A 25,918-nucleotide genomic window follows, 5' to 3' on the forward strand; every position below is an offset into this window, starting at 1 on the left:
CCAAAAAAATCTTATTCTTCTGACATTATTTTACTACCTACTTTTATCCAGTTGCTGTCTTTGGTCTACTGGGGGATTGGACTAGATGATCTTTCGAGGTCCCTTCCAATCCCCAACATTCTGTGATTCTGTGATACTTAGGAGTTCTTTGTGCTCAGCATGGTCTTTGCTATGAATATACACTGCCTAGCATAATGCATTCACACTATCACCAGACCTAATAAACCAGCATCTGGAATAAAAGGGATACATGGCTAGGATTCCCCTACATTGCAATAATACAGAGGAACATTGTGATTTCATTAATTACTGTATTATTTTCATTCATCCACTTTAGTAATGATATTGTGTGCTAGCTTCAAGGCCACTGATCAAAGATGCATGTATAAACAAGGGAAATTATTTTCTGGTGTGAATTATTTAGGCACACATTAGATTTGACTCAGATACTGAAAAGTACTTTGTGTCTCAAAGTACAACAACTGAAGGTAAATTCGCTCTCCAACAGGTGTGTCTGAGTCACAGAGAATACATTCACTTCAGCATCAGCAATATCAGACGTGTAGACAGCATCTATTGATCCAAGATATAAAAGCAGTGAGTGTGCAACTAATATGTTTTACTCATTGTATGAAAGTATCATCAAAAGGACCTGTCCCTGTTACATGATTTTAAACATTTTTTTTAATTTTTTTTTTCCAGGAACAGAAGACCAAATAAAATCTTTGAATCAATTAGAAACAATAGAAACAAGCACATACTACTCTGGAATAGTTATTTTTCCATAGATAAATGTTCTTCTCACAGAGCTTCCCTTATATCAGCATTAAGCACAGAGGAAATAAACAGGGTACAGAAAAGTTAATAAATTGAGGCAAAGAGTCACAGAGCTCCAAACACAACACTAAACTTTCTTTTCACCACATAACTACAGTACAGTAGCTCAGAAACAGCTTAGCATGTTAACAGTGAGATGGTGTACATTTAACTGGACAGAACATGGCCAGTCCTTCACCTCCTAACCTATACAAAGTACACTGGGCTGTAATGGATCGAGTCCCATCCATCACCACCACAGGAACCAACTCATACAGTCCTTCAGCTGTTTAGCAAGCTTATCCTAAAGCTCATTTGTTTGTTCCTAGTGTTCATTTTAGAACTTTATCTTCTGAGCATTTAGAATATTCTACTTTCCAGTGTAAACTAGTTCATGGCCAACTTACATCCATCTAGAGGCAGCAGTCTGAATAGCTCTTTTCCTTGTCTGCATTTATTTTCATAATGTAGTTACACAGAGCAATCGTACCGCTCTTGACCTTTGTTTGGTTAGGCGAAACAAGCCAAGTTCTTCCAGACTCTCGTAACAGATCAATTCCTCTGAGGCAGTATACTAACTCCTTCACTGAAGTTCAGACAGACAAGATCTAGAATATTTTCCTTGTTTATCTTGAAATTTCATTCTTAATTGGCACATGGGTTCATCACAAAAATACTCATTAATAATCCTGAGTACTTGCTATAATATAATAATGCAGACAAGAAAAAGCTGTACGTTACAGAAACCCAAAATGTTTCAAGTGCAATTATGGATTATTGGTGATAGAAACCATATAGAAACATTATTCATTAATGACTAAAATGTAAAATATGATAAGCATTAGAGACATCGCCATTGTGATGTATGTAGCTACAGTACTGAGAGTATCTGACAACTGTGGAAAACTTCTGGAAATCTATCTAGTATAAAAATGTTATTCATTAATACGTTCAAAAACAGATAAAAGCAGATAAAATTCCAACACACAAGGTCAGGATTTCAGCCATGCACTAGCATAATTAATGGCAAAAATCTCATTGGTTTCCATGAGGTCAGATTTCCACATGACTGAAAACTTTTGTCAGGAAACTTCCTGATTTAAAGATGCAAAACCACCCCAGCAGTTTCCAACCTTGAAATTAAAAAGCAAACTGATCCAGTTATTCCACCAATAAACAGCTGAAATTTATTTCACTTGAAAACCAGGAAAATCCCTGGATTCCTAGAAAAATCTTCGTAGGCAAGCTCTGGGTCACAGACGTAGCAAATTGATTATCTAAACCATAGCTCATGAGAAAAGCAGAAAGGATGCTTAGAGTCAGGGTTTACAAAGTACCAACTTGTCTACATTATAGAAAAATAAAACCTTTCATAAACAATACCATGCATTTAAGTATTTAATCTCATAGTTATGAGTCAAGGAAGAAGGTTACATTTTAGAATTAACATACTACACAATAAGTTAGAATACCTGTTATATATGAAACAATGAGAACATATGAACCACTTGTATTCCTTACAGCAGCTCTGCATTTATGAACAGCACCGAATGACCCTTTCATTCAGGGCTGTTGTATGTTTCATGCAGAGATTCAAAACTTATTTTTTGCTAACAACATGCATAATGCATGCCCTATGATGACCTCTATCTGTCAAAACTGATTCCAGCATCTGTTACTTCCAAACAATGCAGAACGTGGTTTATGCTTTCAGCAGGGATCATTTTAACATATAGAATAATGACATAGAGTATAGGAGAGCAGGGTTCAAAGATGAATTTGTAGATATACTATATGCTATTAGCACCAAGACGTAAAACAGCTTTGCCTGCAATAAACATCCATTCCTAGTTAATATGAGTCTTGAAAGAAGACTCTCTTTCTCTAGGGAAAATATATCCTAGTCACCAAGTATCTATAACCTGATCCAAAAACCATGAATGTAATGGAAGAAAGCTTCCTGACTTCATGAGGCTTTGAATCCAAAACAGAATTTTAGACTATTTGGCAAGGTCACATCTTAACGTTCTCAGAATCTCAGCACAATGCCATTTGCCTTTCCTATAGAAAATGACATGAAGTCTCACTAATTCCATCCTTTCTTTCATGAAGAGAGGATTTTGGGCATCTGTTTGAATGCTCTGAATTTGCTTTAAACCTTTTTGGTTTATATTTTTGTAGCTACAAAAACAGGGAATGCAGCTCTGGTGAGGAACAGACTGACATTTTGTAATTGATAAGCCTTCCATAGCAAAGACCTGAAGAAATACTCCATCTCAAACACCTAAGTAGGTGCATCTCCAGCCATCTTCACCCTCTAATCACGAAATGAGGGCAAAGTAACCCACAGCAGTATCTCTCTGTCTCTTTGGATTAAATGTCTGAACAGTGACCCACAGTGTCACGAATCATTTTAACAGCACAAACTAAGGACACACAGGCAAAGGAGACCTTGTATTTAAATAAGAGTGAATAAATCCCAAATTAGTATTTACACCATGGTAAGTAAAGTTAGATTGTGAAGGTTTCAGATCAGAGCATAACTGCAAATAGTAAAGTAACAAGGAGTTGGAATGAGAAAAAAGAATGGGTTGATAAGGACAGCAGTATGAAGAGCAGGTGGACAGTTATACCCACAATCTGAGCATCCATGACAAAAAATATCAGCTTTGTCACCTTTTTTGGCAACACCTTGGTCCAATACTAATATTATTAAAAGCTATTATTAAAAAGGGAAGGTTGGACTATATGAAAACAAAGTCCTTTGTCATTCTTTGTATGTTCTTCAAATCAGCTCTGCTACCTTCAGTGTTTAAAATTCCTGTTCCTAATGGCTTTGTTGCTGAATTACCATTACAGTGGATCCTCCTCTCTTGCATTTATCAAGAGAGTTGCTTCTTAATTCCTAATCATTGTCATCTATCTGCACAACCAGTGGAAGTCAATAGCTTTGTACAGTTATTGCCAAAGGCAAAACTTGTCTAGAAGGACTTCTCAGCTGGTGAGGAGACTCGAGAAAAGCAACACTATGTAATCACTTACAAAAAACCCCTTACATTCAGTTTCTAGGGCTATTAATGATGTGAAAGAAAATAGGTGTTTTGTTAGGTTTTTTTTAATTTTAGGTTGAGTACTTATGGCACAAATTACAGAAGTCATGTACATGGAACATGCCAGCACAGTCTTTTAAGGGCACTCTTCAGAGTAGCAATAATTTAAATAATTACTATTGGACAAAATTAATACAATGAATAAGTACACAGACATACCTCAAAGAAGATATTTTAATTGAACTTTTCATTTTCCCCAGTCTTAAGTAATTATTTTTGTATGTCATCATAATTAAAAGTTCTAATTTTAGATATTGCTTATAAGCCTCACATCCAGGCAAGATGACTGAAATGCTGACAGTGCCTAAGAACCAGTGTTGAGTATGTCACTTATTTGTCTTCTCTTTAGCTGTTTGTCTTTGAGTACTGTTCTATAAAGTCTCAATATTTTTTACCTGACTAACTACAACCCCTGAATTTGCTGTTTGACTCAATTTTATGAAGTCAAAAAATCTTGAGAAGGCTGGAAGGCTGATTATTAAAATATTTAACAGTTACCACGATCTTAACTCAACTGTTTAAGCTTCTGGTTATATAGGTATATAAGTAGAGCAGCTCTGGCAGGACTTTCTTCCATAAACAGAGAACTCAAAAGCACAAAGGATGGGGGTAAAAATCTTCATTACCTCATAATTCAGACAACAACAAATTTCTAATGCACTCTAAACAACATCTGATAAACACTCACATTTCTCTTCCACAGAAACAGAAGATTTAAAGACTGCCATGCTACAGGACAAACAAAACTACTGAAGAAATTATTTTCTTTTATAGTCCTAGCCCTGCTTTCTGTAACTGTCCTCCCTCAACTCTTCCTACCATTTTAACTCCTTAAAAATTTTCTTGAAGCAGGATTTGGAGTTCCCTCCAGTGCTTTAATACCTGTCAAATCTTCTATAACTATTCAAAGACCAAACTTTTCCACAATTCCTCTTCCATGTTGCAGATATAAGCTGTATTCTTGGCACAGATCTCTGCAAAAATGGTCAGCCACACGTCTTCATCAAAATGAAGACGTGTGGGAGGAAAAATCTGTCTGCTAACAGTCTGATCAACAACTTGTTATCAGAAACAGAAAAACACCACAACTCAGGACATACTTCTGCTTCTCCAGGTTTTGTAGACCTGTTCACTAGCAAAAAGCCCCCTGATAAGTAGCTGTATCTCCATTTTCCAGTTAAGATCCACACAAAACTTAGAACTACAGTTCAGATCATAACAGGAGTTCATTAAAAGGAAAATAAACAAATCTAGATGTGTTATTCAATTTACATGGTTCCATTTTTTAAATTATCATACTTCTGAAATAAATATTCCTACACAGGTTTGTTTTGTGGGGTTTTTTTTTTTTGGGGGGGGGGGGTTTGGGCTGGTTTTGGGGGTTGTTTTGTTGTTTGCTTTTTTTTTTTTTTTTACATTACAGTAGTTTGTTTTGCTTAAAGAACGATGCATAGACAAATGAACATCTTCCCCTGCTCTGAACATCGGTATATGACTTAGCTCAAATGGTTGTTAAGCAAAGATATTTGAGGATAAGTCTCTTTTCATCCTTAGTGACAATATGAGCAATATTAGTAAAATCAGCAGCATGGGAACATGGACAGTCACAGAGGTGGACAGTCCTGTCTCAGTAGCAGATTTAAGTTTCCAGGTCTTCCAAGTCCAGGCCAAACTTAATACACAGCTTAGTGCTCCTATAAATACAGCTAGCGTTTATTTTGATGAGAAATAAGTAATTTAGCTAAGAATATTCTGAATCCAAACTGAAGTTTCAGAATTGAATTTTTTATTTAGAAAAATAACTCCAACAGAAGGCATTTTCTTACTTAACTCCTAAGCAGGGACATTTGGCACATCATGACATTCATTTTAAGGAACCTGGAAGCTTGCCTCTGTGCAAGAAAAAACAAGCACTATAGAAATGCTTCTGAACAGTCATGTTTTTAAAATTAAGAAGAGACAGCCATAAGGGTCGCCTGTTGGGAAAGGAATGAACCTATTATTATTTAGAAGGCAAATGACCATTTGTTAAGGGTGGGTTCCACTCACAGCTCTCACAGATTCACTCCTCAGGTTTAAATTCCTTTTTTGTTTCTCAAAACAGAAAAGAAGGAAAAGAAATTGTGAAGGTTTTGGGAAGTCAGGGGACAAAATGTTATAACAGAGCAAAGGCAATCTGAAAATTAGTTAAGCAAACTGTGGAAAGAATCTATTGACATACAAATGCCAACTCATTCCTGTTTGCACAGCAAACATTTTCAGAAGCTGTCCTCATCAAAGAGTCTTCTCTTAAAAGACATACATTTGGTTTTATAAATCCATAAATAACTGCAGCAATAAAGGATCCCATTTTCAGAAAGTCAACTACCAAATATTAGAAAGATCAAGTACCACTAGCTACAGCTGCACTTGTCAAGTTTATATATTTTTTTTTTTTATTATTTTTTTTTTTAAGCTTGACACAGAAAGTTTAGCATATTAATTGAGAGAACCTGGACATGCCCTAGATGGATAAATGTGGATTGCAAATGCAAGCAAGGATGTTTAAAATAACAGAAATTTCATGTGCAATTCCAACATCATGTCTTATAAGTTACACTCAGAACCAGGTACTTGGCATTTAAAACTTTGACGTTGTAGTCTGTCCTCTCTCAAAAAAGAGGGCTCTCTCCAGGACTGCACTGAAAGAAAGCCAAGGAGAACTAGGAACATTACTGACTTTATAATGGCCATAGCCTCATACATTTTGTGATAAATTGGAATGAAAACTATTTTTCTTTCACTGACAGACCTTGGTTTCCCTTTCATAGCATAATCTTCCTCTAAACAAGTGTTAAGGACAAGCTTTCATATTTTATACAATTTTAACTTCAAATGCTTATTCAGGCAACCAGTCCCTGCTCGCAGTGACATAGGCAGCTATCTTTGTGAGAGCAAAAGATTCTGGAATTGTCTAGATTGAGAAGAATCTCACCACTTTGAACAAACTTTAGAAATGGCTGATTGCTAAATGTCTTATTATATGCATAAACAAAAAAATAATCATGTTTCAAAAATACAGTTTTAATTTGTTTTGACAAAGTAATGAAATCTCATTTTTTCAATGTAGTCTGGTAGGTGAATTAGGGACATAAATTTTAAAAATAATGTTGCCTCAAAACAAAGAAGCTTCACTATTTTCTTTAAAATTGAGCAAGCTAGAGTTTTGGCATACAAATTAAAAAGTGTGGTACATGAGGTGCTGCTTTTTATAAAAGCACAAGGTATGAAAATTAACCAGTGTTAATTATCCCATCTTTTAATGCGGTGCCATAGACTGGCATGGCATTCTAAAATGTGTATTTGTTCAAACAAGTACCTGCCCTGAGGAGCTAACAACTTACATTGGGCAGATACTATAGATGAGTTATGAAGGTGTGTCCAGAGAGTAGTAGGTTACGTGTAGCAAAAGGCTCTGAAAAACAGGGACAAATCTTGGAAGATAAAAATCCATTATTCCACAGAAGTCATTACTTTAAGTTATATCTTTAATACTACCTGCCCAGGGATGATTCTGCAGCAAGCAGTTAGGAGGAAAAAGGCTTGAGAGCAAGAGCCTCACTTTGGAAACTGAATTTAATACTGTGAAGTGTCATGAGTCTGGTACAGGACCTAGATACTTTTCTTTTATTGAGCATCCACAAACTGAATAATTTTGAAAATAACTTAGTCAGTTAAGTATAAACAAACTTTTCCCTTCCTGAAAAATAATAATACTGCAGTAAGAATATGATAGTCAAATCTTACCTGCAGTGTGCCTGAAAGCATGGCTTGACAGGAGGCAGCCCTATCTTTCAGCACAAATGGAATTAGTTATCCTGCTGACTACACTATACATTTCAGATACTGTACACTTAAATAATAATCATGGACAGCAAGATGGTAACTGTGCACAATATAACCCATGAAAATGCACACCTATGCCACCTAGAATCTTTCACAGGTCTCAGAGAAAATTTAAAAACATGCATTGTTGAAAATGTGTTTGCTTATTCACCAAGCATGGCAAAAATGAAAATTAAGTTATCTTTCATACAATTTCTTTTATGTTCAGTATTGACTAATAGCATCTGCCTCTAAGATAAAAAACCTTACACTCCATTTCTGCTACTTACAAGAAATAAAATTCTCTAGCAAGAGAGAGTTTTAAATTATTACATAACGTGAAGGGGAAGTGGCTGATGCCTGACAAAGCAGGCAAGTTCCAGCCAATGACAGAATAATCTTGCCTGCACGCACCCTCTTTGCAATGCTACATAATCCTTCAGCTTTTTAAGTTAAACACTCTTGTGATCTTCCTCTTCGAGCAATTTTTCTTTTCTGTGGCCTCAATACTGATTGTGGCAGATAACTCTTTTACTTCTTAACTGACAGTTCTTAACCTACATGCAAAAAAAAATTCAGGCCAATATAGACTATCTTTGCATGAAAGCATCTCTAGATGAATGTTACCAAGAATTATGGCATTATATTAAGCAATGAAAAGACACTGTTGCTTTGGCTGAAAGAAACTAGCTTTCAGAAAGTATGCCTACTGATTTCTGGTTTGCAAAGGTTACAGCAAGTAACTTATTTTCTTTGGGAAGAGAGAAAGAAAAAAAAAACCCTTTCTTTCATTACAAAATATTTGTGTTGTAAAAGTAAAAAAGGATGAGTGTGTATCTTACCATTACTGCAATGTAGTTAAAATTGTTTATTCCTAAATAATACATATTTGTGATTTAGTTTTTTTGCTCCATACTTTGCACATTTGAAGCATTGGCAATCTATGAAAATTAAGTTCTAGGAAATCCAAAAGGCATAGTATTTTGTGATACCTCCAGCTTTGCCATGAATTTGTAGTATTTCTATCCTCATTCAGTTGACATACCTATACACAGACATTCAGACCACTTTTTAAATATCTATTGAGGATAAAAATGTATATATCTTACATATTATCTGGTCTCACTGTCTTTGTTTAGAATTTACCCTTTCTTTTCTAGCAGGATTGGCATATCAAAAATTACGTACTTCTGATGCACTAAAGTTTCTGCAAGCTCTCTCACTTTTTATCAAAGAAAAGTATTTTCAATTTTTAGTACAAAATTTTAAAATTGTTTAAAATAGCTTAATTTTCTAAGTTTGCATATAGGTAAGTCCTTAACTTGAAGACAGATCACATGATGAATAAATAATAAGAAGTAAAAGGGTGTTGGTTTAAAGATAAAAATGAAAACATGCAATAAAATGATCAATCATCACTTGATCTTTGTTGCAAAATCAAGAGGTTATTGGTAAAATTATCATAGGCAATATGGGAATCAAGTCCTCTGTCAAGATGTCAGTCCTGCCATAATAATCAGGTTCTATCTTAAAATCTTTGATTTTATTCCCTCCCCCAAGAAAATCCTCATACATTCATCTTTCCAATAATGAAGGTTCTCCTTCTATTTTCTGTTTCCAGTCTGAATGTGGATTATATATTTCAGCAAACAGTGTCATTTGTTAGACCATAAACCATACCTGAAAGCAATAAAGGATATGGGTTGATGTTCCATCTAACCCAAGATGAGTGTACTCTGTCACATTCTCACTAACAGTGCAGCCTCAGGACTGAGCTGGTTCAGCACGCAATCAGAAAGAAAATCACTTATTTCCCCATCACTGCTGCCACCAGCACCGCTTCCCATGGCCAGTTTTATATACCTCATTGACACAACTTAGCCCTGTGACCAGATGATCATTGGATCGAAAAGAAGGTGCAGTGAGGGAACACCTGGGTGGGAAAAAGCACCACACCTTGTGGCAACAGCCTGTAGTTACATCAGAGAATCACCAGAGATCAAACTGACACTGGCAGAACACCCAGAGTTGGTTCTTCCTCCCAAAAATACCGCCCTGACAAAGCATATCCCTTATGAACTTAAATCCTAGCATCAGCTCTTTAAGCTCAGTTCATCATTCAGTGTTTGTCAGATGCCTGAGCCATGTGCAGAGCAACGTACAATTACAGGATTTAAATCAATACCACCAGCAACGGACAAATAACAAAACCAGCCCACAATGCACAAGGGCAGTCAGAGATTTAAGTCTCCATCATTTAGTGTTATACTCTTTTCCCTTTGAGCTCTTCTCTTTATTTATCCTCTCTTCTCCTCATAAAAAAGCAAAAAAAAAAAACCCAAAACAAAACAAAAAAACTATACAGCAATCTGAAGGGTCTTACAACAACAAAACCAAATTAAATTGTAGAAGACGTAGTGGCATTATGTAGATTCCACTGTACTAAAATGATCACTACTAGTTGCAAGAAGACTGCTACTACCAGGGGTGAGATGTTACTGTGGAAAGAAAGCTGCGCTCCATACGTGCAGCTTTTGTTGTTGTATCCTATTTCATGCAACTCATTGCTGTGAAATCCAATTAAGGGGAAAAAAAAATACAAGAACAGTAAATATGCTGCTTTATCATCTGAACTAAAAGACAGTGCCTCATGCTCTATCCTCTCCCCACATCTCCTATTCCAAATGGACTGATTAAAGAATAACTTCTAAGGCTAGTGGAACTAAGGCACATTTGCAAGGTATCAGATAATGAAGCTACCATTTAATTCCCTGTTATACACTAAATCTTAAGAAATGCAAGTTATGAAAAGTGCAAGACTGAACATGCCTTTTATTTATTTGCAGATCAGCAAGAGCAGCAGCGAGGGCTGAACTCAAGTACTTTCTCTGAATCCCTTCTAAAGGTACCTTATCTTTTTTCCTGGATAAACCACATCAAGGGGTTAAAACAACTGGATTGAATTATTTGATTGTACTGAAAAATCAACCAGATCAATTGTTATGCTGTAACTACTTGGGAAGACTAATTACTAAATAAATTCAAACATGAAATTGCTAAGTTGTTTAATGGTGATCTGCAACTTATTTCTTAAAACAGTCTCAGTACCACAGAAATAGGAGGTTAGGTATGAAAGCAATGTTTTAAGCAACTCAGCTGTAATCAGTAGATGTCTGATATCTGATATACAGAGAATACGGATATCTGATGTCTGTATGAGGTAGATTGATAAAGCCTACTATAAAAACAGAATTTGCAAGTGTATGGATAAATATAGCATAAAGACTGAAAATACTTTTTAAAGGAAAATTTGGGATATTGTTTAGAGTTCTTTGAAGCAGACAATGAGCATGAGGATCAAGATTATATATTAGTATGGATTAGCAAAATATTTTTAACAGGACTCACTATGTGGCACTCTTCCAGTTTTCACGATATGAGAGGCAAAGTTTCCCCCAGATAAATAAGCATCAAAACGATAGGAAGTAAAAGGTTGAAACAGTAATACGTTTTCAAATAGAAGGTGGTTTCCAAAAGGACCATCCAAAGGAATCCATGCTTGGACTTATGTTGTTCAAAAAATTAATAAGCAGTATTGAAATGGGAGTAAAATATATTAAGTCTTGTAGAAGGTACCATATTATTTCCTCAAAAAGAACATTACTTGCAAAGAATTGAAGGAAGATTTCGTGAACTGAAGTGCCCGGACAATAGGATTACAAACCACAGAATAGAGTAACTGTGGCTGGAGGAACCTTTGGAGGTCATTTAGTCATGACCTCAAGTAAAATGCAACTTAACAAATACAAAGTAACATATGGGTTGAATATTCATACATGATGATGGGGACTCTAAAACAGCTACCATCACACAGATAACAGATCTCAGAGCAATCGCTAAGTATTCTTTAAATTAAGTTTTTTAAGATCGTAACCTAATTCTGCTGTGTACCAATGCTAAGAAATTTCTCACAGCAGATGACAGAACTAGAAAGACTGACCACTCTTGGACCTAGAAGTACGCAGACAAGCAAACAGGATGGTCAGACATATAGAAGAGCTTCTGTATCAGAAGAATTAAGCAGATAATGTCTCTTCAGTCTGGAAGAGAGCTGACTGAAGGGAATATGACAGAGAACTTGTGAGTAGCATAGAGATAGTGACCAGAGAAAAAGATTAATTACTTCTTCATTTATTATTCACTTTCTTGATTCAAAAAATAGGAGGCGTCAAAGTAACAGGCAGCAGGTTTAAAACAAACAAAAAGAAGTACTTTATCCACACAACTAATTATGAAAGTAACAGTTAAAGGATGCTGTGAATGCCAAGATTTTAGATTGGTTCAAAAAGTGGTAGTGAAAATATGCAGAAGAAAAATTAAGAGCTAAGAAACAAAAACACAAAGTACTGGGGGAAATACCGCAATATCTTACCCCATATTCTATCCTTAAGCACTGATTTAATTGTCTACTGTTGAAGAAGGGATCCTGGGCTCGCTTGGCCTGCAGCCTAACTCAGCCTCATTCTTCTCTTCTCTGAGAAGCTCAAAGAGGTGAGCAGATTAAAAACTCCCCTGAAAAGCAGCATCAGTTTCTCAGGCTCTTGCCTCTGGCCCCTTCTACCAAGCTGTAAAACCTTCCTCAGGCAGAAGGCAGAGGTAGTTCTGGGAGCTCTCTTCTGTGAATTTTCAGCAGTCTTTTTTCTCCCATGGGTGGCTGCTTTCAGTTTTACAATGTTTCCCAAATTCTTTGTGTGAGAACTACTTTGAAGTAGTGATCAAATACTGATTTAGTTAAATGAGCGAGCCACAAAAAAAGAAACCATATGCTTTAGAGTACTGTTAAAACTCAGCAACTTTTGACTATTTTTAATCATTCATAGCCTTATTATCTTTGTTTTGCCATCTGAGAATGACAGTACCCTGAAGATTAAAATCAGATATGAAAATAGATGGGTAAATGCAATACTCCTCTTGAAGATGAGAGATTTATAAGTCCCAATAAACTTTAGCAAAATACTATTCAATTCCCTTCTACTTGCCATGGTAACTAAAGGCAACTTTGGGCCATAAAATTTCTGCATATGCCTTTTCCTTTTTTTTGTTTTTTCCTCTTTTTTTTCTTTTTTTAAATAGTGCTGTACTATTTTTTATCTAAGATGCAAAACAGTGTATTTTTGTTTTATTGATCATACTTGTATGTCCATGTTGTCCACTTTTACCTTAATCTTTTCCTTCTTTCTGTCTGCCAGCTCCCTTGTAGCTATCTGTAAACAGTAACATTTTTCTTAGAACAGTCTATATTGAAAGTGTTTTTATGCAGAAAAAGAGAGAGGTACTGTAGGAGTTTTAACCCACCTCACCTTAAAAATTATGCTAATACATGCTGGTCATGTATTAGACACCATTATTTCTCTAAGAGAAAAATAAAATGTTAGTTGCTCAAGAGATAGATCCAATAAGACAAAAAAGCCTACATTACTTAACTACAAACTAATCTTGCAATCCAACAAGACAAGGATGAAAGAGTTTGACAAAATAAATATATTTCACCCTTTGGCATCCGGATCTTCTGATGTTTAATTAAAAGAAAAGGCTAAAGGCTATGTTCTTCTCTGAATGTTAGCTCACTGCTGAGATGCCAAAGGGACAGACACCTTTCAAAATACCTCTTGCCAACAGGAAAGTAAAAATAATTTTAATTTAAAATATTAAAATATAACAACCCAAATAAAAGCTATTAAACAACATTTGAAATGCTTCATTGGAAAACAAAACTCTGCTTTACCTTCCATAAATGCACTAGTGGAAGACTTCTTGGTGTAAAACATTAGACATGTTCTTTCTTGTATGACAACAAAGATGAATTCATTATTTGGGAAGCAACAATAGCAACATAGAGCACCAGCACTGTGACTTAAAAAAAAAAAGCAAAGATCCTGAATGCAACATGTATTTTTAATAAAAATGTGAGATACATTAATTTGATGTCACAAATTAGGTCACACAATTCAGTGCCTTATCTGAATTCACTGTTGCTGAGGTCTATTTGGAGGAAGGTGTTTCCTTAAATGCTCCTATGACTATGGTGACCACAAAAGATACTCATTGACTCTAGTCTCAAACCTCAACACTGTCCCAGTCACATGATGTAAAACATGTCAAAACACACCTATCAATACTAAGAGCTGGCCAGGTTACAGCTGAAGGACTCCAGAACATTCAGAATTATACAGTATGTCAGCAAGCAGTATCATCTCTATCCTGTTAAGGAGCCTTCTTTCTGCAGCAAGCAGGCTCCTAGCTGCCCTGTTAAACCAGTTCTTACCTGCAATTCACCCGATTCACACAGATTCCTAGAGACATGCACTGTATACCTCAGATGCTCCTTGAACAAAGTGTTTAGATGCTGTGTAGAGAAGGAAAAAGCATCTAGAACCCAATAAACTCACCCACAAAGTTAAGCATGTGGTTTATATATATTTTTATATATATATTAAAAAAAATTCTAAGCTCCTCATTTTCAGTTCTGTAGCTTCTTACACTACCACGTAGAGAAGTCTTTAGCTACTTAGCAAATCCAATGCTCCACAAACATTACACAATCAGCTCTAGGGGAAACACACAAAACTATATATACTTTGTTACGATTGTTAATTATTAGACACGCTTTACTTCGAAGAGAAGTAGTAATTTCTCTCTTCCCCCCCCCAAAAAAAACCCCAACCCAACACATATAAGCTGTATTTTTAAGCTATGGGCTGCATTTTTATCTATAACAGGAAATTGCAAAAATCAAATCAAAAAGCAATAAACCGGCAGGTCATTCTGGTTAGTCTGCATGCAGCAAGTTTACAAGTCTCCTGGTCAGTTACAGGATGTGACAGATGTTTTACTACTATGAACCTTATTAGGTTATCCCATACCATTAAGCAGTGGGAAAGACTTCAAACTTGTCAAACAACAAACTCTTCTCTAGTGGAAGTTTTGTGAAACATTTCTCTTTCCTCCACTATTCCTTCAGGCTTTCCTGAATTTAATTTACAGTCACCTGCTTCTTCATGTACACATTCATTCTGACCAGCCATTAAAACCCATGGTTATGTTCAATATAAACAGTATCTAAAGCTGAAAACAATGTCTTAGGTATACTCTAGTACTTCAGGCCGTGCTGTCATGTAACCTCCCTTAGAAGTTTTTCACATATATTTAACAGGGAAAGAAATAAGCCTGTGGGACTCTGTGCAAAGTCCTGAGGGAAGATGCAGAAACAAATGGCCTGTAACGGTTTGCTCCGCTCAGTCTGAAAGGAAACACAAGAACTATTAAAAGAGGATTGCTATTCACGCCTACATTTAACTGACAGGAAACGTAATTAAGGAACACTACCAAATGTCTCAGAAAAACACCTATCAATATATTTCTTGATTCTACACATAGAAACTCCTTTTTACTAAAGTGAAAAAGCTACCTTGGTCTACCATAGAATCATACAATGGTTTGGGTTGGAAGGCACCTTTAAAGATAATCTAGTCCAACCCCCCTTGCCTAATCCATCTTGATGAAGAAGGTCATAATAAGGAGATACTGTTAGTGACATCAGTCAGCTCCTCATTTCTCATAAGAAAACTAAATACTGGGGGTTTGCTTAATCCTGGCTTTTCATTTTTGGTAGACCTTTTACTGTAGCTTAAACCCAATATAAATTCTTGTTCTCAACAATGACACTGACAGCCGGTTAGTAACCAACAACTAAGGATCCAGCCAGAACCACAGGTAGCTGCCCTCATTGCTGAAATGAAGAAATAAATTCCTGAACACCAGTTTTTCAGCACTGAGCTTCATGTAGCAGAAGGCTATCTTTTCTTATCCAAGAAATTGGATATTCCCTATACTGGGCTGAAAGAGAAAGACAACAATCAATCAGGACTATCAAGATCTTGCCCAGATAGTTCATAAAACAAGAAAATGAGAAACATGCTTCAAATTCTCACTTAAACCAAGTAGTTTTATCTGTAACAACTACACGTTTGGCAAAGAATTATCTGCAGACTGGGATATCCCAGCATTTGAATTTGGGTCAGATTTTCCTTTTGGCTGGGGTGGCACTGAAATGCAAATCAGAGTTAGACTTGCATATCACAGAGCACACTGTCACAATTTGTTGAAATATCCCACCGCCTAATATACCTCATTCTTAACTGGAAAGGAAATTTAAACTGCCAGTATAACACAATCCCCTGATTTTTACTATGAAGACAAGATGCAATCATTACCACAATACACAAACTTCTGAATATTGTTTCACTGCTTGGTAATGAAACACATATAACAATGACACAACATAGCTAAAGGAGTCCACAATCCAATTTCAACAAAATATGAAGCATACAGTAGCCCACTTCCCACTATGTTGAATTAAATAAACATATTTCCAATGCTGTACTTCCCCCTGCACAGATTTTTTTTTTTCTTTTTCTTTTTTTTTTTAACATATATACTTTAGGCCATATACCTAGTTATTCTCTTCAGATCCTTTTCTTTATAATCTGTGTATATTCAATATTACAGGATTGGTTCACACAGCAAGTATGGAACAGACAACAACCACAAATACAAATATATCTTTCTAAAATTACTGTCTGAACTTTGAACTCCCAGCCTGAAAAACAGCTTTGCCCAAGCTACTGCATTGCATACATTACTTATTAATATTGTGTTCCCCTAAAAACCCCCAAACAATCAGATCTGTGACATTCTTTCACAGATCAGATTGAGTTTAATCTGCAATTCATCTTGAATATAAGGCTTCTAGTGTTCTATTTTTACCAAGTTTATCCTTCTGATATGAAATATACTTTCACACTTGTAGAGATTAAAGTTCCAATGTTTATATTAAAGGAAGCGTTTAGGGTAAAAATAGTTTTAAAAACAACAAGCTGTGAATCTATCACATTTAGATTATACTATTAAAAAATAAAAAGACAGCAAACATACATTGTATTATGCCAATACCTGAGAAAGAAAGTAATTTTTACTCTTATAAAATACATACAAAATTATTTATATTAAAAACATTGGCTGATTTGCATCATCCCTCTCAAGAAAACATACAGTCTTAATTTATGCTTACAAATATATATATATATGAATGGTCCATTTGTCATTTAAGTCAATAGTGCAACTCACATGCTTAAAATTAAACTCATGCATAAAGTCTTCACGACATTCCTTACAAAAGGAAAAAAACATTATATAATGATCACCCTCTATGCAAGAGCTGACTCTAAGCTAATCACTTCTCAAATACATTTAGGCAGAATCATGTTGTTCTACATTAAAATGCAAACTCTAAACCAAATATTTACCAGCTTTGTAGATGCAGATGCACTTACAGGTTCATTCTCTCAATGGCTTTTATTATCTACTGATTAATCCAGAGAAAGGTTATCGAAAACCTGTCTCCCCTGAATCTCAGCAGATGAACCAATGCAGCAGGCTACCTGCTGGACCATAGGCTGAAGTAGTAGTGCGCAGCATAAAGAAATGACAAAGTAATATTTTCTTTTGCTTTCCAATTTGTTCTTCACTTGTACAGATTCTGCACACATTACTTCCCTTGTGAATGTTTAATTTCCTAGGAACTTCTCTGCCTCATCATCCATTAATCACTTTTCCTTCTACCCTTCCTTCTCATTCAGCACAAAGCAAATCACAAGGAGGAAACTGTCACTGTCAAAACTTTTAACCAATTTTCAAAGAAAAACAAATGAAATAGCCACAAACAGCTTAGTGCTCTTAGGGTACTTCAGCTAGATAGGTTCCTCCATTAATGAGTTTTACCAGTAGAAGACAAGAGATAGTTTAATCCAGTATCCCTACACTGTTTTGTTTAGACCATCCTTCTATTTGCAGTACTTCTCATCAAACTTAAATCATTTTTCATTCAGGGCTAATCTGTGTCAGTAAAAGTTGAATTTGGCTCTAACAAGCATAAAAAAGACAAGCACAACACATCAACTTGACTATGCTATGCCTCCTGTATTCATCATCGTTTACTGAAATAGCCAAAGAAACAACAGAAAGAGACGAGACAGAGCATGATGTTGAAAAGTTTATGCTAAAATACTTGCAGCCCAAAATAACCGCATTTACTGCTGATATTGAACTCCATCAATACTTAGACACTGCAGGTGCCTGTTATTGATTCACAGCAAATACCTGTTTTCCTATATTAGCACCCATGCTTCAGCACCATAACATGCCACACAGGTAGCAGCAGCATATTAAACCTCCTAAAGACAAATCAGTCTGGGCAGGAAACATTTGGGGGGGGTTTTGTTTGGTTTTTTGTGTTTTTTTTGTTTTTTTTTAAAAAAAAAAAACACACACAAAACCAACAACCACCTGCACATTAAGATTTAAATGTTCTCTCTGACTTTGACTACCTCTTTCATCAAAAAGAGCACCATGGTGCTAGGATTTCCAGAGATTTATGTGCCAGTGTTCTCAAAAAGCTCCTAGAATCAATACAGTAATGTATGCCTGAAATAACTGATCTCTTAAAAGTGCTGCTCTCTGGATAGCAGCTTCTGTCTCTCAAGGCAATGTACAATCTGATGAGCAATATTACTTAGAATAAGCAAAAGAGATGCCAAGAGTTTACCTAAGACACTCATGTCTTTAAAAGTTACCTCCACCAAGTTACAGGAGGACTCAGAATGCAGATGCTGAAAAATGCAATAAAACAGCTCACTTCATTTGGAAACTGACAAAGTTTTCAACTCCACACATGGAGTGTGTTAGTATGTAACATCTTATTTATTTATTTATTTATTTTTAAAAATTTATAATGTCAGAAAGAATTCTGTAAGGCAGTCTTCTGCAACAGTATCTCTAATAAAGGGAACTAAACATAACACAGATGTTCTGCATTTCCACTGGCTTTCAGAAATTTAACAGGGACCATGAACTTTAGTCATTAAGACTACCCCAACAACTCAAAGACCTGTTCTCTGTAGGTAAATGGATGGGGTGGCAGGGAGAAGAATCATATTGGTTTCATTCAGCTGTTAAACATCTTATTAATTCAGTGACTGGCAATTTGAATGGTAGTCTTCAATAAAAACGAATGTTAAAGCATCCTTTTATATAAAGCTCATGTAAATACTTCCATGAGACTTTGACAACAAGTAAAAACACCAAGATACTGAAGAGGTTCTCAAAGCTAAATTACTTAACCTTTCAGGAGTCTACATGAGACAAGTTATGTTTAAAGATCTGGACCTATAAGAACTATTCTGCAAGCACACATTGCACTTCACTGCAACATGTAACACTGAACAGGAAAAATTCAAAACAGTCCTACTTGAAAGAAGTACTGTCATCCTTTTCTGCATTATTTAACTTACATTATTGATGTTTTTCCCCCCTCTGACTGTACTAATTTTCAGAGTTACAGGGTTTTCATTTTTTTTTTCTTTAATGACTTCAGTCAATAACACACAGAACAATTTAGGATTATATGAAGCAATTTTTTTTGCTAGAGGGAAGAAAGTGACAATACGTGTTCCAGAACATGTCAAAGGTACGTGACTAAGAAAGGTGTGGTGTGCTTCAGCTAGTTACAACATCTAGACTTTCAGAGCCAAGGCAGCTGCAATGCTAGTGGCACAACCAGCATTCCTACTTTTTGAAAAAAAAGTGCTTAGCTCTGCCAGGTTGTAATGTGGTGCACAGGGTTGCCATCCTGTTTGTTTGACTCCAAGTATTCTCAGGTGTCCACATCTAGAAATATTTAATAATCCACAGCTTAGTTTCATTCCAAGTAATATCTGCATAACAAATCTCCAGTAATTAAACTATACAAGAAACATAAAGGACAAATGTAATTACTGTAAAAAATGACACTAAAAATATCACAGTTACACTGAAAACCATTGAGTATTTTATACACACACATAATGGGTCTCCAGAGGAAATGTTCACCCACTTGAGTACACAGTCTATAAGCAAGCAACTAATATTCTCAAGGGTTGCTGCTGCCACAATTCCACAGAAGTATCTACTATAAACTAACAGGAGGGATAAAGTCACTTTGAAATTCTACATGAAATTGCAAATGGTTTATGACTTTTAGAGGAACAACTCGCATTCAATACAGCTAATAAGCACTGAGCACCACTGCAGTTAAGAGCGTTGAGAATACCCACAACTTCGCAGATCAGAACCTAAGCTTTATAAAGCAACTGCCTACTTTTCATTACTTAGTTATTTCTTTTAAAACTGCAGATTACAGTAGGGTGGGTCATGTTAAGCAAAAGCCCAGAGGCATTTTGTTATTCAGGTAGAACCGAAGCACTGCTTAAAAAACAGGAGGGGGGGAAGTGTTCCATCAGCTGACCTTATCTTTGAAATCACAAACAGAGCAATAGCTTTAGACCTTCACTTCAGCAACAAAGTTCCCAACGTTCATGCATTACAATAGTGTTCACAATGCAACTTGATAAAGCCAGTTACTGCTTTCTCACTCTTTTTATTTAATGTTTAACTATTAAAAAGTCACGACAAACCTGGGTCCACGTGCCTAGAGTTTCTTCTAATTCCATTCGTTCGTTTCTGCATAGCAAAAACACAAATCGAGGATATGAATAAACATGTTTTCATGTAGACACATTGCACTCCTTTCATTCCCACAATCTACTAGGCAAAGCTGCTTTTCTTATTTCCCCCAACCACCACCACCACAATTATCTTTATCTTGCAGAAAAATCATACTTTGGAAAATACTTTTAGTAATGTAGATAGTTTTTGCATATATCCCATTTTCTTTGACACTTACGCTCAAAAGATTCTTAGTCCATAGAAGGTTTATTCACACATCAACATCTTTTGATATCAAGAACAAATTTATTTTTTTAATCATTTATGGATAGGATACTGGATAAATATGCAGTTTGGTACTATCTGCCCCAGATAACATCCACAAACACAAAAGTATCAAAGCTGCTTGTGTTGCTTTAATAAGGTAGAAACTTTCACTATTCCTACTTTGTACTTAAGGTAGCTAGAATTTCCTATGCAATTCTCAATTTCCTTATTTTTCAAGCAAGTACTTAAATATATTTAGTAGTTCACCTTTTTTTAAAACAAAAAAATTATTTTACACTCCAAGACACTTAATATGGATCCCTGAAAATTTCCATGTGAAATAATGCATATTCGTGAACTACTGATCTGCTTTTGCAAACTTGTTTTAACTGGTAGCTTGCATGAATGTTCATGCATTTATTTATTTTTTTTTAATCAAACCAAGCAGAGAAAAGCATGTTGCATAACAATGGGAACAATTAGGTTGCTCCAATTTACTTGCAGTTGATATAAGCTGATGCAGGACACACACTTAGGCAAGCCAGAAAGCAGTACCCTGAGGCACAACCAAATTACTAAACCCTCTAGCAAGCTGACAAAAAGAAAAGCTTGTCTTTAAAACAGCTTTCAAACTCTTGAGTCTTTGGACATGCTCTCTCTGCACCCCACAATTCTAATTAAAGAAAGGATGCGAGTTTTGTTTCATCTGCAGTGGAAATTTAAAACTGCTGCTACAATGAAGGTAGTATTACTGAATAAGAACAAAAGGCTCAATTATATCCTAGTTATTTTTTAAAATGGAGGCTGTATTGCTGATAAGGATTGATGCAGAATAACCGCAGATTTGCACAAGAGAGGGAAAGGAGCAGGAGTGGGAAAAGCAAGCACAAAGGAAGGTATGAAATGAACTGAATGATATGAAGATACGAAATGATACTGAAATTAAAAAAAAAAAAATCTGTGACAGCATAGGTCATATACAAAGGACCAAATGGAAAACAATTTTAAGGAAATAATTCTTGAGCTGTATAAAAACATGCGCAATGCTGTTAAACACATTGCAATACCAGTATATTGTATTACATTACTGGCATGAAATCTAAATCCATGTTTTCCAAAATGTCAGATCCTCATCTATGCTCAAGTTTCCTTCTGCAGAGAGAGAAATTAAGCAGGCATTTAAAAAAGAGTCTTGGTAAAAAAATGAAAGTAATCCTGACATTTTGGATCAATTCAATAGTCAATAGCAAATCAATAGCTCCAGAAAGGAAGTAATTTTTTCCTCACAGAAAAGATAGACAAATCAAGCTAGGGGGTGAGAAGCTGAGGAGCAAGAGGGATTAGATATAACCAGTATGTGTATTTTCTTCATTCAGCCACACTACGTTCACCGCAATTAGCTTTACCGAGCCTGGCAACCTCGTCCGGAAGGCCCAGTAAGTCACCTCTTTATGGCAGCCTGTCAGCTGCGGTCCTGGCAGAGCCTTAGGCAAAAGGACCCTGCTGTAGCCTCCATATTTGAGAGTGTCCTTACTTAGCCAGTATTTCAAGGTAGAGACACAAAAAGCCAGGCAGGACATGGCAGGAAGCACGGCTGAGGGAGCGGTGAGCAGCACTATGGGCAGAGGCTATGGGCACAGCTCCTGCCCCCGGAGCTCCCCTCTCCTGCCCCCGGAGCTCCCCTCTCCTGCCCCCGGAGCTCCCCTCTCCTGCCCCCGGAGCTCCCCTCTCCTGCCCCCGGAGCTCCCCTCTCCTGCCCCCGGAGCTCCCCTCTCCTGCCCCCGGAGCTCCCCTCTCCTGCCCCCGGAGCTCCCCTCTCCTGCCCCCGGAGCTCCCCTCTCCTGCCCCCGGAGCTCCCCTCTCCTGCCCCCGGAGCTCCCCTCTCCTGCCCCCGGAGCTCCCCTCAGGCCGCGCCCTTCCCCTGCCGGGCCCCCACCAAGCCGTGCCGGCTGCAGTGGCCTGCGCCTGCCTGAGGCCCACAGCCAAGGACTCGGCCAGAGGGTGCAGGGGCTCCCCTTACCCAGCCCCCGTTGCAATCTGGGGTTGCATCGATGCCAAAACATTTCAACTATCAGAGAGCACAGACCTGCTGCCCCACAACTGCCCCCTGCACCAGTTCCATCAGCACCAGTGTCCTTCCCATTCCAGTCCCCACTGCAGTGATAGCATCAAACACATACATGCTTACGAAGTCACACACGCGCTCGTACGTTGTTCATAACCAGCATGTCATTTAAGCAGTTAAATTACCATAAATTTCTGATCTGAAATAGATGCTAGAAACTATTATACCCCATGTTTAAAGTGTCTGCCTCTCTTTTGTCAGAACTGGCAGGCAAAACCCAACTGCCCTGCCGTGCCCTTCTGTACTTCACTGGAAAGGTACCAGGAGCTGGCGAGAAAATAACCCAAGGTAGATTGCAGCCTTCTTGGGCTGATAGCGCAGTAACACCATGTGCACCATGGTAGCTCCTCTGTACAGGGCCCATTTTACCATTCTCTCCAGATTATATAAACTCCATAACCACGGGATAGCTCTGCAACTAAAGTCTTTTTACATAAAGAGGCAAACACTGCCCTGCCAATACTTCATCGCCCAGCAGTCTGGTGTGGCAGAGATACACTAACATGTTACCACAGCAGGACTCACTAGCATTTTAATTAAAAAAAAATATATTACTTTTAACTCTACTGCCAGATTTGGTCTAGGAACAGTAAGGATCTAGACAGCAGTTGTGAAGCAATGTATGTTTCTTACGAGTAACTTAAAAAACACACCTCCACTCCTTTCAGTGCTCTCAGCATTAAGACATATCAACTGAAAATTGACTCACACTTTGAACAGAATATGTTTATATTTAATTATTAATACTTTGTTTCTTAGACAACTTCTATTTTCCACCACTCTAAAGAAATCTGTTGTTAGACACATAAGAAAACATACCTGCTTCAACAGCATGTGCACAGAGTAAATAAGGAACTTCTATGTCACCGACAAAACAAACATCACATGCAAAGGAAAACAAATCCTTACCTCGTGTTTCAGGTTCCCGTGTTCTGAAACATAAGTAAAAATTGGCATTATTGGCAATTATAAATTGTATGCTTTTTATACAGCAATCTCAGCCTGTGCTGTGTTGCATTACGGACAACCCCGCTGCCTTCTTTCGCTACCTGATACCTGCAGCCGCCCGGGCAGCCCGGGGCTGCGCCAGGTCCTGTTGTGCAAAGGGAGCTGCACTCATTGGTCCCGGCAGGCAGCGCCGAGCCAGCTGGGACAGGCTCCTCGCTGAGGCACTCTGGCCCACTGAACTTCATCAGCGTTTAGAACACTGCAAAAATACTGTATAAAAATTGACTTGTTGGGAATTCAAAAGCTACAGTCCTTTGGTGCAAGTGGATTTTACACTTTTTCTTGCCTCTGTTTTTTCATAGCATGCCAATGTCTATCAAGATAAGATGTAAACCTTTAGCTTCAAAGTCTTCTATGTTTTTGTGTCTTTAAGTTGAACTCAATATTGCATTAGTACACCACAGGCTCTGAAGCCATTGGTAGTTCATTTGCGTCTTTTGCTATGAATTTTCTTGTACTATTTAAAAATGAGAAAGAAAATAGTCCTGTGGGAGATCAGAAGTACTGCAGCAAGACAATAACACTTTTGCATGCACACACCACCACACATCACAAAAGACACAAGAAGGGGTGGGTTTTTTCAGTTTTCTTTGAATGTCTAATCTGATAGTATTTGGGTGTACTCTAGATTTTGGTTCGGTGCCTTATCAAAGCACACACAGCTGTATTTACCTGTGTGCACTCTCTAGGACTGCACATGCCTGGTCTGTACTTCATCACATTTCAAAACTTTTATTGTAGTATCTTGTAAAAAGTAAGCCATATTCACAGTAAACAACTGAAAAGCTTTAACTACAAGTAGATTTTGTTCTGCTGAAAAAAAAAAAAAATTACATTAAGTAGTAATGTGGGGGGAAAAAAAAAAAAAAAGAAATCTTTGGCTTTCTAGCACTTTATGCAAAGATGATAAGGCATGCTGAGACCAAGCACGCCAGCCGAGGACTCAGCCGGGCCGGGGAGGCACACACAGCCTGTTTACCACTGGCAGAGCTCTCTTCTCACGTACGCTTTCAGTCGCTGCTTCCTCTTTCATACAGTGCGCCAAAGACACATCACCTTGTCATCCACAGAAAACACTTTATGATTATAATCTTTCCAAAAGTATTAATTTGCTTTTGTACAGTGAGCAAAGAGAAGAAAAATAAGCCCGTCCCAAAGGAGGAGATGCAGGTAGACTCTTGAGGTTTTCTAAGGAGCCTGAGGGAATTAGTTGCCTAAGTGCTGATGAAATTCAGTATAATTTTGGTATTTACTGTAGCAACTTGATACGCCTTTCAGAATTTTTGCCAAAATCTGAATGAAATCACCTTTTTTGAATGTTTCATCTCAGCATTCTAAATGACTTAAAATGAAGGGAAGTCATTTAGGTAACTACTTGCACGGGAGGCCAAAACTTCAAATCCAGATTCCAGGGGTTTTGGAAGTTTTGTTGTTGTTGTTTGAGGTTTTTTGTTTGGTTTGTGTTTTGGCAGGGGGTTGTTGGTTTTTTTAATGGCCTGTATTTAGTTCTGCAGATCTCTTGACAAAAAGAATGAAATGGAAATGTCATTCTATCCTCCAATTGGAATGAATTAATCTGATTTTTAATGGTTGCTATTGAATATTATTTTTACCTCTAGGAAGTACCCCAAATTCAACTAGCCGAATGAGTTTCATTTGGTGACTGCAGCATCCCAACACTTTTAATAATAAATATTAAGAAACTCATTGATTAACTTTCAATAATTGGATTCAAGTAATCCTTACATAAGAAGGTAATAAATACTCCTGATAATTCAAAATCGATTTTATTAAAAGGGAAGTGGTGGGACTGTATCAAAAAGAAAGCCCAAAACTTTGCCAACACTGATGGACCAAAATGCCATTTGTGACTTCACTATTAACACTTCAGGAATAGAAAAATAGCCAGTATCTGTATTTCCACATAAAAGCCTACTCAAAAAATACGATTTATGCTTCTCTTGTTATTTCATTAGTTTAAATATTCCTGTATTTCAGAATATTCTGTATTGAATTTTGTTAATTGCTTCCTCGTGAGATTGTTTTTCTAAACATTACACAAGTACAAAAGCAAAAAACCTCCTAATCTCTATTTATTTCTTTTTTTTTCTTTTTTTTTTTTAGAAAA

General features: G+C 36.8%; 1 protein-coding gene across 1 annotated transcript in view; it reads right to left on the bottom strand.

Moving 5' to 3' along the window:
* LOC104522179 (guanine nucleotide exchange factor VAV3) overlaps nt 1–23,902 on the bottom strand; it is a 56,617-nt gene extending 32,715 nt beyond the window's left edge. The window contains exons 1-2 of the mRNA XM_029084117.1: nt 23,832–23,902; nt 23,602–23,714 (exon numbers count right to left, since the gene is read on the bottom strand). Coding sequence (XP_028939950.1) covers nt 23,602–23,714; nt 23,832–23,902 — 184 coding nt within the window. The remainder of the gene's footprint in view (nt 1–23,601; nt 23,715–23,831) is intronic.
* Nucleotides 23,903–25,918: the final 2,016 nt, after the last annotated feature.

This window comes from Antrostomus carolinensis, unplaced genomic scaffold (assembly GCF_000700745.2).
Source record: "Antrostomus carolinensis isolate BGI_N321 unplaced genomic scaffold, ASM70074v2 scaffold5093, whole genome shotgun sequence".
NCBI lineage: Eukaryota > Metazoa > Chordata > Aves > Caprimulgiformes > Caprimulgidae > Antrostomus > Antrostomus carolinensis.